The sequence below is a fragment of the Gasterosteus aculeatus genome, chromosome 5, assembly GCF_964276395.1.
Source record: "Gasterosteus aculeatus chromosome 5, fGasAcu3.hap1.1, whole genome shotgun sequence".
Taxonomy (NCBI): Eukaryota; Metazoa; Chordata; class Actinopteri; order Perciformes; family Gasterosteidae; genus Gasterosteus; species Gasterosteus aculeatus.
In genome coordinates, this window is record NC_135692.1 from 10711251 (window position 1) to 10725240 (window position 13990).

Consider the following 13990-nt stretch of genomic DNA (forward strand, 5'->3'; position numbering starts at 1 on the left):
CTGGCGGCCGTGTCTCCATGTCTTGAACTAGCCGTCCATTTACGTGGACGGGATGCGATGAATGATGGTTTCCATATTTGAATAATCTGCCATTGTTTCATGCACTATTTGCTTATGCATTGCAGTGTTCCCCCTCTCTCCTAAAGAGACCTTCAGAATCTCTGCGAAGAAAGAAGACACATCATTTTGTTCTGCTCACACATCCACATCCACCCATTAAAGTGAAGCACCGTAATCATTCAGGCGGCAGCTCCCAATTCCATCCATCAGTACGGACTAACCGATACATTTTTGTAAATCATTTGGTCCTTTCCTTAAATGGAAGATATCCATGCTGCACAGCAGATATTAGCTGGAACATTTAGGTGTGAGATAACGGTGGAATCATTGTAGGTCCAACATGGGAGATGGACGGTTATCCTGCATGCTGTTTGTCCTGAATAGTCCCTGCAGAATACTGGCGCCCTGCGGCGGAGAGAGGTGCACAGTTTGCGTGAGAAAAAGGGGTATTTTGGATTAAATGTCTTTTTACAATCTGAAAGAAGACATTTTATGGCAAAAAACATTTTTACTTGTAGCTTCTCCCCTTAAAAGAAACCTTAGTACTGATCCAGCATAAAAAGTGCCCCTTAAATGTCTGTTTCATTATTATTGTTACGGCCTTTTGGAAACAGCCGTGACAGGAAAGCACTGACTCAGCTGGGTGAAAGAGGTGAAAGAATAACAGAACCACAACTAAAAGTGGTTTTGTACCAAACATTTATTTATCGGGTTCCAGAAAAACAAAAACAAGGACATCAGGGTCTCGAAGGCCAAAACAATAAACAGATCTCCCCCACTGACCAGATAATAAAGAGTTGAGCTTACCTACCGGAAATAAACAGAAACAATAGTGACCTCCCTACAAAACAGGAAAAACAAGGATATTAAAAAAAAAAAAAAGATGAGAACCCCTACAAACTTCCTCAATGTGTCTCACACCTGCCTGAGGACACAGAAGACAGTCGGGCCTTGTGAGCGGCCGGGAGGACGAGGCGATTTACTGATCGCCTGACGCGTTGCTCATCAGAGGCCTGAAACACTCCTCACAGAAAGCTGTGCTTCAAGATGCATGTCTCCTCTGTAAAAATACTCGGCCTCTCTTTAATATGTTTGTAGTCAAATAATAATGTTGCTTGAAAATTGTTTGTGGTTTATTCTTTCATAATTATAATCATAAAGAAACAGGAAGTGTGCAGCGCAACGACTTTGTTTATCAGGGTTTTACTTATTCTGTGTATTGTGTTTGGATTTGGTCGCCCCCCCTATTCGCTACTCCGTGCTGTCAAATGTCCCCATCACATAGTCACACCTGAGGCCCCGAGGACAAGCTGTCCTCACACACACACACACATTCACTCACTCACAGACACACATACAACACAACACATTAATCTACACAGATTACTTATAAACCCGGTCGGCTATCAGGAATTTATCAGTAATGGGGGAGGAATTGTGTATAACTACAGAACAAAATTTAGAACAAATGTTGCTGGACAAAGTTTAGTCCATATTCATACTAATAGTTCGGACTGTGAAATAAGACATTTCAGCCTAGATAATTCCGTGGATGTTCGGTACAAATGTCAGACTCTGCTTGTGTCCAATTAACCTTCACGGCTCCGGTTGGCTGCTAATTGACTCAAAAAAAAAATGACTCATCTGTTTGGCCGCTTGGTTCTCTCCTTTTCACGAGCAGAATGAGAGGCTGTGGAACCGAAAAGGAAACGGCATCAGTGCAGAGCGACTGATAACAGGGTGTTAGCGGCATGGAGCGATAGCAGTAAGAGAGGGAGAAGGAGAGAGGGAGAATGTGTTGCAGTAAGAGGGGTCTATATTGGCTACGTGAATCGGCAGTGAAGCATTCTGGGGCCTCGTGTTACAGGCCTTATAAGGGCCACGGCTCCTGTGTCTATGCTCATCTCGGCTATTCTTAGGCTGTCGGCCCCTCGTCCTCCGCAGCGCTGCAGGCAAGAAACTCTCCTCTCTTAATAAGTTTAAAGTTGACAAATTGAAATGTTTGGGGTTTGTTTCACAAGTTTCTAGTTCACTCCTCTGTTTACTCCTCTGCGTGTATATCTACACATACGTGTATCTGTGTGTGTGTGTGTGTGTGTGTGTGTGTGTGTCACAGAGGTTCCACAGCACCTGACCCACCCACCAGCACCAGCACTACCTCAGGGTGTTTGTCCTGAGACAGACACGGACAAACAGTGGTCAAGTAACAGAGGAAAAGCGTCCACCGAGACGGCCCGGGACAAAAGGATAGCAGGGGGAAGGACGGAGAGCACGGCCACAGCAGCAGAGCAGGAGGAGAAAAACCACCCCGAGTCGCCGGCAGGAGGAAGATGACTACGTACACGGTGACTCTGAACGGCCCCGCTCCGTGGGGCTTCAGACTACAGGGGGGAAAGGACTTCAACATGCCGCTCACCATCTCCAGGGTAAGGACAGAGACGGCCGAAGAAGAAAAGTCATCTCACTCACAACCAGCAAACAAAAAACGCACCGGCGCGAGATGATAAAAGATATTTGACAAACAAAAAGAGAAATGAAAAGCTCTTCAAAAAAAAGAAACACACAATACTGTAAACGCAGATGCCTTTTACTTCAAAAAGCTTTAATTTGATCACATCTTCCTGGTTGAATATCTCCGCAAGCATCATTTTGTGCAGGTGTTTTTTTAATCTATGTGTAGGTAACATTTAACTTTTAACGTAACAGATTTTTTTAAGGACTCCCTCCTCTGTTAACACATTCGATTATTAAAAAAACTAGTGTTTTTTTATCGCTTTCACCAGGTTTGACAATAACGTCTTGCATGTTCAAAGGTGTGATTAGTGTGCGAGCAGCGGTTATGTAATGTTGCTCTACGTGGTGATGATGACAGGGAGGCTCAGATGTGATGTCCAGAGAGATCTCAGTGGAAAGACTGGAATAGATGTGCAGCAGCATTATTCACCTTTGAGCTTTCCGAAATTATAATAATTCACTACAACAAGGAAAAGTTAGACTGCTGCAGATGACAGAAGACAAACATGATGAAGACATTCTGTTGTCTCAATAAGATGAATACTATATTTAAAGATACACTTTCTCAACTCTCTTTAAGGGTGAGGATTATTAGCCTATAGTTATTAGAATTGGGAATGAAGCGGGGGAAGTGACGTGTCAATTAAATAGCTTGAACCTCCGCAGCAGAGAGACAGCACGTCTCTCTCTCTCTCTGTCTCTGGCAGGACTGCTGGTGTATTTACAGCATTTCCTTTAAATAGCACTGGAGGAGAGGTGGATGGATGGAGAGGGGTGGGAATGGGGCAGGACAGAAGGCAGCTCGTGTTACCTTTAGTAAGCTTTAATTCTCACTCATAGCTCAGTTTTGACTTTTTGGAGCTGCTCGTGTGAGGACATTGGGACAGAATGGATGGATGGAGGACTGGAGGGAGGAGGGAAGGCGGAGGTGGAGGAGGTGACGTCCTGATTGATGCTCAGCTGTTGGTCGGCCTGTTGTTTTACTGATTCACAGCTCCAGACATCTTCTGATCCTTTAGTCTTAGGCAGCCGGTGGTGGAGGGGGGGGGGGGGCGCTTGATGCGTCCACCATGACATTGTTTCATCGGATTAGAGCTCATCTTGTGGGCGTCTTGGGCTCTGACGGGTTGATATAACACCTCGGGGTGTCTGGATGTCAGCAGACTTTTGCACAGAACTAAGAGGGAGAAGATGAATGAAGACTGTGGAATCCCTGACATCTTGTTAGCAAAGCTAACTGTCCATTAAATAAACTGCTTTCATGTCCTATTATCTTCTATGACTTTTAGTAGAAAGAACGGGGCATCCGTGACTTTATATTGAAGTCGCAGATGGTGCATTGAGTAAAAAAACAGCCCCCTGGACACCATCAATAAATGGATTAAGCATGTTATGTGTTTTTATTGAGTGATACAACCCATTTCATTATTTTACTTCCTGTTGAATGGCAGAGTGGTCAGGCAGCACGACGTGTCTACATGTGTGTTTGATCCCGCTGCAAACCACCTTTTGTATCTGCTTTCCACACGCACACACCTTTCTACACACACCTTTCTACACAAACCTTCTTACCGACTTCTTCCGAGGAAGATTTATGTCATGTGTGGAATTATAAAGAAGAGGACTTCAGTAAATAGAAAAAGAAAGAGTTTAAAGGAAGTCTCACATGAATGTCAGTAGCAGGTGTGTGTGTGTGTGTGTGTGTGTGTTTGGGGGATGAGGCTCAGTCGGGTCAATCTCAGGGAAGCTGGAGGCATCAACAGCGTTGCTTATTTTTAACTCTTTAACGAGTTGACTGTAAGCTTAGACCCAATACTGTATGACCCGGGCCCCTGGGGCCACTTGAGCCCCCCCCCCCCCCGTGTAGTTTAAAGGCTAAAGTCTGGCTTTTAGCAGAGCAGAGAGCGCAAAGATTCACCCGACGGTCGATCGGAAACAGAGACTGCATTAACGAATGTGCTCTATTCCTATTTAAGGGAAAGGCTCGTTTGCAGCTTTGGGGGCCGATTGAATGCAGAAATTTTTAACTAGCGTGCCGCTGGGCGGAAGGATTAGCTCATTTTACTTCATCAGCATTATTTATCTGCTCTACCTCTTGACGTTTCCTTTATTCACTGAGATATCTTTGTGGCGGCTTTGGTTGTGGTGGAATTGATTCATTTTTTATCTTACAGTCACACAACCAGTGAGTTCATACGTATCCCCCGCAGCCAGTAACATTTGGATGTATTTGTGTGACTGCATACCTCTTCCAGCTGCTTGTTTGTTTCCTTTGGTATCTGTGTGTGACATGCGCCCCCCTGGCCCCTCCGTAGATAACCCCAGGGAGCAAGGCGGTGGGCGGCAGCCTGGCTCAGGGTGACATCATCTCCGCCATCGATGGGCTCAGCACCGAGGGGATGACGCACATGGAGGCGCAAAACAAGATCAAGTCTGCCTCCAGCAAGCTGGCACTCACCATGCAGAAGTAAAAGCAAAACAACGCACCGAAATCATACACGCACCAACAAACCCAAACTCTGTCCTCGTGGTTTGTTATCGGCCGTTTTGTTTTGCTTTTGTCTTTTCGTCAAAAACAAAGCGATCAAACATTAAGCAACGGAATGTTTCAACGGGACGTTTTGTTGTTTCATCTTCAGATCAAAACGTGCCGCAGCATTTTCCACAACTCCAAGAATGGACTCCCCCATGCCTGTCATCCCCCACCAGAAGGTACAAACACAAAGACAACAGACAAATCAACACAGAAATACCAACACTTAATACATGCATACTTGTTTGTTTTGTTTGTATGTCTGTCATGCGTGCTTTGTAATCTTGTTTGTGAGTCTTCACTATTCTTCAATGGTGCCACCGGACAGCTGCCTGCTGCCCTCTAGAGTCAAATATACTCCCAGTGCAACTGAAAGGAAGTCGGCCAACCAAAAAGACAGCAACCAAAATCCACGAAAATCCAAGACGAAACAAGCCCATCCCTTTATTCTAGCCGTCTTTTCTATCCATCTATCTTCACCTCTTCTCCTCTTTTCAAGGAGATAGAAAAAGCGAAAGAGGTGGCCGGGCCTAAACATTTTGGGGAGGAAACTCAAATGGTGCAGGAGGTGTCTGATGACTTTCCCCGGCAAAGAAAGTCCCCTGAAAGGAATCTCTTCCAAGTTCCTAAAAAAGATCCAGAGCTGCTCTGGACCCCGGTCAAAGCCTCGGCCTCCTCCACACCACCTGCAGTGTCTCCACCTGGCCAGAGGATGCAGTACAATTCCCCAGTGGGCCTTTACTCCGCCGAAACGCTCAGAGAAATGATGGCGATGCAGGGCGGGTTGGGACAGGGGTCGGCCGCTTCCCGGGGAGTTACATCACTGGGGTAGGTCACCTCGCGGATCAATAATCTCCACTCACGTAATGCCGGGAGAAGAGGATTTAACTCCTTTGCTGCTGTAACAAAACGTAACAAAAGTGCTTCTTTTCACTGCGAGCGAATGAAGCGGCGTCCCGCTCCACATTAACCCGACCGTAATAAGAATATATGCTCAGAACTTTCCAGCCGTCCTTCCTCTCACACATGGCACTATTTCGGGAGCGTACACACAAAGATATCTGGCCGGCCTCCAGGTAACGGAGCAGCAGCAGATCCGGCTACAGGAATGAACCCGAGGATATGATGTTGCAAAGATTATTTTTAAAAGAAACCTTTTTGCTGTTTCAGCTCCCTGAATTTCCCTTTCTGAGGCTTTTTTTATCTTCAAGCGAAGGCATTTCCGTTTGTCCTCTGAGGCGGAGGTGTAAACCCGGTTATGCCTGGAAGACTTGCTTCACACGATACAACACACGATACAAAGCATCGCATCGCTCGACATCCATCAACTCACTCGCAGACCTCTGAAATATACAACCAGATGGAGAGAAAGGGATTTGCCATAATGACATATGTAAGGTTTAGAAATATTATTACTAATAAATAATAGGACAAAGAAGAACTTATTTTGATTATTATCTATATTATTATTTTGGATTTTCTATGCATAATAATAGTATCTTTGCGATTTACTGAAATTATTAATAATAATACCATCAGTCAAATCCATCTGTAACTTAGTTTATTGGATAGTTTGTCTCTTTTTCTCATTAATTGTATTTACAGAGGTCCATTTGAGATAATTAATTGTAATTGATAATTAAAGTAATGAAGGAACACGTGACTTAGTTTAACAGTGGAGGAATAAGTGACATCAGTACTTATATCAAGGGAACTTTGGTCATGCTGGGATGGAAGTTTGGGCTGAAGCCTCCATCATGAAATACTTGCAAATGTTAACCGAGAACACAATCTGCTTTGCATCTGACATATCACATCCAGATATCGGTCTCCACTAATGTGTTTCCCCGCTGGAGCCGAGCAGCTCTACCGAAAGGCCACCGGTGAGTCAAATGTCAGGCAGCGTGCTGCAGACCGACTGCAGCGACGATGACGGCGGTATCATGCCAGCGACCCCACCTCATTGAGCTCATAGAGACGTCTGACACCACACGCGCACACACACACAAACGCACACACACACACATACGCACAGGAGAGAGGGCAGCTGTTGGTCAGGGAATGTTCCACTCCGGTTACACACCATCATCCTGAACCCCCCCGGATGCTCCTCTGCCAAAACCTGAGATAGTTGCCCCTCTCTGCAGGGAGACGCCCCAAGCACATCCTACTTTACCCTGAACACATGAAGTAAAAACCTTATTTAATTAAAAAATGTTGCCGCAAAAGTGAGATGTTGGCGTGAAAACGTAGTTTCTAAGCTAATAATCTATTACAGCCGTGTTTGTCTGAGATCAAAATAAACTTTTCAACTTGAAGGAAAAGGGACGACTGGGGGGGATGGCGGGGGGCGCTGGTGACCCGTCCACTGGGATTCGTCTATAAGTAACGGCTGCAGTCCGGACATATGGAGAGGTGCTATGTGTCGTGTTTGTGTAGTTGTGTATATTTGTGGCTGTCCTGTGCTAAATGTGTCTTTGTATCATGTGATGGAGACTCGTCTGCTCTTGTCAATCACCCGATTGATGCTGCGGAAGCTGGGAAAAAAACCCGGGGATACTAAGGCGGCTTCCAGTCTGTGTGCACGTGGGATTACAGCGTTGCGCTGCAGTTGGATACTTTTCCTACGGGGACACTCGGTGCCATTGTTATCACCAAAATAGCCCCTGGTGATTCATCACGTTCTTTCCTTCTCTCTCTCTGCCTTTCCGTGCCTCTGTGGTGTGTTACAGGTTATCGCAAACACAGCTGGAAAGTCAGTACCGTCCCGGTGTTTGATGTGCATGAAGTGAACGCCAGCAGAGGCAGGAGAGGGAGATTTGTGTGCCACTAATGCATCATGAATATTTGTGTTGCTCATTTGATTCTTAATCTAACAGCATCCGGGTCCCCAGAAGAAAACAAGTTAATAAATGCATTTACTCCAGTGCTGTATTTTAATTCAGTTTTAGGGTAATACTACTTTTATTAAGTTAATCTTGAGGTTTACTACTTTTCCGTTAATTTCTTCCTTCCTACTTAATGGTTCACTACAAATATTTAACTAGTTAATTCAGAGACAACTTGTGTTTAGTGCACAATAGTTCTGCAAATATAGCAATATAGACCTTATGAAACTATTTAATTCATTTGGACTTTACCGCATTGACCCATTATCACAGTAAAAACAAAAATGATTGTCAATTTAGTTTTAGTTTTACCTCTTAAATAGTCATTTGAATGTTGAACTCATATTCCACTGTGATATATAATAACATAGGTATGTTTTTCGCCTCTGCTGGTCCTTTAGTCTTCATCTAAATCTGTGTATAAGATATTTGCAGTATATTGTTTAGCAAGATGCATGTGCGTTGGCGTTTTGTGTGTCCGTCTTACATCCAGGTTTGGCCGCGGTATATCAGTGAAGCATCCTCTGCGGGGTGTGTGTGTGCGTGTGCGTGTGTGTATTTTGCTTGTGTCATCATGACTATGCAGGTATTCATCAGTTTGGTTGTGAGCATGTTTGACTTCCTCTGGACTGGTGTGTCGGCTTTGTTGACTTCTAGTAGTTATTAGGAGCATTATTATTATTCTGTACTTATGATACGCTTATGATACGCTATGTACCCCAATCTCCATAATTTGTTAGTGTGTTCTCCTACAGCATTGCATTGTGGGAAAACAGCGTCCATCAACTACTTAAATAGCAAGCAAATACACCAGTATTGCTTATTAAGCTAAATCTCCCTCCCTTCACTTTGCTGCCTTCTCTGTCGCTCCCCCCCCAACTTCCCTCTTCTCTCCTCACCTAAAACCCTCCCCTCTCCCGATTTCTGACCCCACCTAACCCCCACCCAACAGTGTGGAGTACACTCCCAGCTTCAATCCCACTGCTCTGAAAGACTCAGCCCTATCCACTCACAAGCCCATTGAGGTGAGGGGGCCGGGGGGGAAGGCCACCATTGTTCACGCTCAGTACAACACACCGATCAGCATGTACTCACAGGACGCCATCATGGACGCCATTGCAGGCCAGTCGCAGGCCAAAGGACACGAGAGGTGAGGACACACACTGATCCCCGGTGCGGCGCTTTCATGCTCTCACTCATACATCAATTGATTAAAATGGAGAAATGACAGGAAAAAAATACTTTCTTACTCACTAGAAGTGGAATCCAACCATGCAGAAGGTCACGGGTTATTTATGCCAGCATTTTGCGCTAGTTTTCTGCCTCACTACACAATACAATGGAGATGAAAGAGCAACTTTAGTTTTCGCCCTCACTGAATTCAATTATTACATATACGTTTTTTTTTCCCCGACACGGACAAGGCAGACATCCTGTTTGGGTAAATCAAATTTTTAAGACCCTCATTCTGAACAGACACAGCAGCTTTTTGACCACACAAGTTGACTTACTGCAGCGTAGATTTCCACTCTGTAATGTACGCCGGGGCTTTTCAACGTTGTCCATGTCCGTGCCACATACTCCTCCGTGCTTTTCACCCACTTTCCTCTGCTCATTCCATCCACCCCCAAAACAAATAAAAACCCACCACACCACTTGTGCTGTCCTCCTCCCATCCTTCCCTCCTGGTTGTGACCTCAGTGAGGAGGCGGGCTCACCTTTGGCGTAAGTACACCAGCGCACCTTTTCTATCCTGCCTCTCCTCATGCGCCTCTCCTTTGTCTCATAGTTTAAAGACAGCTTGTGCATTGCTCCATGTGCATCATAAACTAATATCCCTCAACTATTATAATATTAATGATTAGAATTAATACTATAATAAACAACGGTCCTGAAAAATGTGCAGCATCAACACGTCCATCGTAATGCGGTTTAATGTATTTTCTATGCGTCGACCGTGCTGTAAAAAGGTCAAACTCAGTAACCAAGAGGTAATTTTTATGTGTACTGTATCCGAAAGTACTGAGAGGTACTTTGGTCAAAGAGTGAAAAAAGTTGTTTGTGTCGTCCAATTTCATCACAGCCTCAGGAATCTGATGGGATTTGATGGCATGGGAATGTTCTGAGTATCCAATAAATGTCTACTGCTCAATCAGCATCGACTCACTATTCTAACACATTAAAGAATGCTAAAATAAAAAAACACTACTTTGTCACGTTGCTGTGCAAACTCACCTCAGTTTTTGCTTTAAACTACGGTACTTGGAGCTAAAGGAAGGACGCAAGTACAGAAAACTAGAAGTATGTGACTAATGAACAAAGTGTGCAAAGCAACAACAATGCAATCATTGAATGGAATAAATGCCCATGACTGAATACAATTCGGGAATCAGTGAAGCTTCGAACATTATAGATAATAAGATATCATCTTTTACCTTTAATATGGTGTAGTGCAGTAGGTTGTCATGTGACATTAACTCTACAACTCTACAACAAAATGTGGCATTAAACCCTGGAGAATTATTTAATACCAAAAGGGCACCGTGGTAAACCACAATGTGCCAGGAACCAGACCGAAGACAACCAGATAAAAGGATTAAAAGCAGCAGGTCGACTCCACATTTTTAAGAATTTCTTATTTTGAACTTGAAAAATGCACAGAAAGAAATCACAGGCCATTTTTATTTTATTCTTGGGGTGTGCTGTAATTTTATATTAGGTTACTGGCAATTGAAACTTTATTCATTTTAAGATTTTGAAACTGGGGAAGACATTTTCAAGTGAATACCCTCTTCTATTGTCAAATTGAAAAAATAATAATAACTTGAACTAGTGGGAGGCGATTGCTTTTTTTTGGGAGATCCCGTCCAGGTTTGAGGTAGAACAAATATTAAGACTCATGGCCTATTTTGACTGCTTCAACATCTACGCAGAAATAATAAATCACTGCGTGAGACGGGATCAACTTTACAGCTGTTCCTTGGCTCTAAACCTTGTTATCTGGTACTACATCATGGGCGTTCATTACATCATGATCATCTATTACACTTGAGGGGCTTGGAACACAGTCCGCGCCCCTCCCGGCTCTAACGGTGGGCTACTCTGTGCCCTGCAGTGGAGCTCTGCCTATCAAGGACCCCGTGGTAGACTGCGCCTCTCCGGTTTACCAGGCGGTGATCCGGCCCGGAGAGAACCAGGACATGTCTGACTGGGCTCGCCGCGCTGACACCCTTCAGTCCAAGAGCTTCAGGATGCTGGCCCACCTCACTGGCACCGAATACCGTCAGTACACGGACCCCTGCTCTCCTCCTTCTTTTTTTCAGAAGATCGTCTTTAGGTTTTTCGTCCTAACCAAATTCCTGTTATTTATTTCCACTGTTGCAGTGCAAGACCCAGACGAGGAAGCTCTGCAGAAGTCGAGGTAAGAACAACACGCAGAGACGGCCTACAGAAAGCCCCAGTAGACTGCTGGTCACTGGTAAATACTACGTGTCTTCTTCCACACCACTAGAGATAAGTTTGAGTCGGAGGTGAAAGGGCCCCGCTTCGCCAAGCTGAAGAACTGGCACCAAGGACTGTCCTCACAGATCCTCAACGTCCAGGAGTAGAGAAAGAGAGGAGGAGGAGGAGGACACGCAGAGGGAAACATGGACAAAAAGCGGAAGACGTAAACAATAAGAGGGGGATGAATTATGGAGGGATAGAAAAGCCACAGGGAGGAATGTGAGACAGTGTTGTTGTCTAGATCAGTACGTGAGATACTGTTAGCGTGAGAATGATATGTGTTCATGAGCTCAATATTATTTGCCAAATGCATCTGTCCGCTGCTAAGACCTGATCCGGCGTTTGGGGGTTTTCTTTCTTTTGTTTGTTTTCTGTTTTTTTGGGGGGGGGGTTCTGTCTCTCTTAAATGAAAGGCAAATTGTACAAAAAATAATCAAGTTAAAAATGCAGAAGTGGTGTTTTCTTTAGTACATAAAGCGCATTTACAAACGTAGGAATTCTAACACCAAGCATGCTTGTGAGAATGGACACATAGACGTTAACAAACAACAGAGTATGTAAAAAAGAAATGCACTCGAAAATGTACTTATATCAATGTGAATAAATGTTTTCTTAAAACCATACAGCTGAGTGAAATGAAATGAACTTGTCACTCTCCTTTTTGGGAATCTAAAAACTGCAGGCATGACGAATGGAGCCGTGATTGATCGAAATAGACCTTCAGTGATCGAAATAGACCTTCGGTGATTGGACGATTGGACATCATCCGAAGGGAAATTGTTGCTATTCACGAATAAAAGGATATTCTCAAAATTCAATATTCATAACTAGAGAACAATTTGTGTTTGTTTATATGTTAATATATGCAAAGAAGAAACCTGTTTTACTCATATTAACTCTATTAACTATATTAAAGTAATTGGATATTAACATTAACTCTTAATTGGAAACAGCAGAGACTAATACAATTAAATTGGAGTTATAACTTATAACACTGAGCATTGCCTTTGCTGTCTGGTGATCCAGTCCTCACTATGATACATGTATCATTATAATATACACATGCAGGCTAGGGTTGCATACAGTCTGACAGGTGGAGCAGGCCCTGAACTTTTAAATGAAACCTGCAAGTTAAATCAGTCTCCAGTAAACCAGGCTTTCTCTGGATGTCTGAGGTCCTCATCGTGTCTTTGTCTCCACAATCTCATGTTTCAGTCACTAACAAGAGCTTGTGCAAACTGCCGTGATTCACATTTAGATTATAAAATGTAATCAAACTTCTGCTTTCCATCTTGCATTTCGCCAGAATTGTAATTAGACCTTGATTTAGAGACTATAAATCATCACACCCGCTGAGCAGTATGAAACTTTACCCACGTTGTGCTGTTGCACATACATGACCCAAAGGAGCCAGTGCACGTGGAGATACCTGCATGGAGCAAACCAGGAGATCACATGCAAATGTCAAAGGGAAAATAATTCTCATTGCATGTTGTATTACAAGCGCTGGGATGCAGAAATCCATCAATAAATATCTTGGAATACTGTAATCTTCTGATTACAGCATTTCAAATAGGCCAAGATTTAACCCAAGAGGAATCAACAGACAAGCTCCCACCACATATAGAATTAATGCCCATAATCTGGCCTTTGAAACTGTTCGCTATTAGTTTCTAGAAGAAATGTATCCATTACTAAAATGCAGATAAATTTAAACAGTCAGAGCCCTCAGTCAGCTGTCCTGCTGTGTCATGATGTCATGAGTGTGTAGCCCACTAGAGGGCAGTGAGATTATGTACAGAAACACTCAAACCAGAAGACATCCTCCTTTCTATGAACGTCACTGTGCTAAATATATCCATTTACTCTACTTTATTTCATCAGATATCAGAATGGACCAAATTCAAGTAGAAATTGGAGGGTTGTGACAGCTTATATTTCGATTGTGTTACCAAATATTGTGCTCTAAAATATAAGTGTATGTACGTGTGATGAAACAAAAATGGAGTGATTGTCTATCCGCTAAATTTCTGTTCTGCTGAGTGGGCATGTCCGGGAGAAATATGATGTGGCGAGGGGGGCAAGTGTGACTCATTAGGGTGAAGATGACAATGCATTTTCTCTCCTCCTCACAAGAATAAAAAGGGCTGCATATATATATATATATATATATATATATATATATATATATATATATATATATATATATATATATATATATATATATATATATATATATATATATATATATATATATATATTAAAAAGGGCTGCATATATATCTTATATATATAGACAACAGAGTATGTAAAAAAGAAATATAAATATATATATATATATAGGAAGTAATTCTATTGGGGGTCTAGCTGCGTGATTACAGATTACATGACGAAATCTCGCAAGGCATATGATTTGAAAAATCCTGGTGACGCTTTGCTGGTTATGTAACAGCACCCGACCTCATCGTCTAGAAAAGGTGTGTCCGGGGAAA

The 13990-nt window shown here is 43.3% G+C and overlaps 1 protein-coding gene across 4 annotated transcripts; it reads left to right on the forward strand.

The window, feature by feature from the left end:
• The first annotated feature begins 1777 nt into the window (after positions 1 to 1777).
• ldb3b (LIM domain binding 3b) lies at positions 1778 to 12122 on the forward strand. 4 transcript variants are annotated; one of them, XM_040175972.2, is made up of 10 exons: positions 1778 to 2012; positions 2177 to 2486; positions 4890 to 5041; positions 5214 to 5286; positions 7840 to 7862; positions 8948 to 9145; positions 9697 to 9720; positions 11111 to 11277; positions 11380 to 11416; positions 11507 to 12122. In XM_040175972.2, exons 2-10 carry the CDS (start codon positions 2391 to 2393, stop codon positions 11601 to 11603), a joined length of 867 nt encoding a protein of 288 aa, XP_040031906.1. In that variant the 5' UTR covers positions 1778 to 2012; positions 2177 to 2390; the 3' UTR covers positions 11604 to 12122. The 4 variants fall into 4 exon arrangements, with proteins under 4 accessions (XP_040031906.1, XP_077959481.1, XP_077959479.1 ...); XM_078103354.1 differs by having other exon boundaries at positions 1963 to 2067; XM_078103355.1 differs by lacking the exon at positions 9697 to 9720 and having other exon boundaries at positions 1889 to 2012.
• The last annotated feature ends 1868 nt before the right edge of the window (positions 12123 to 13990 follow it).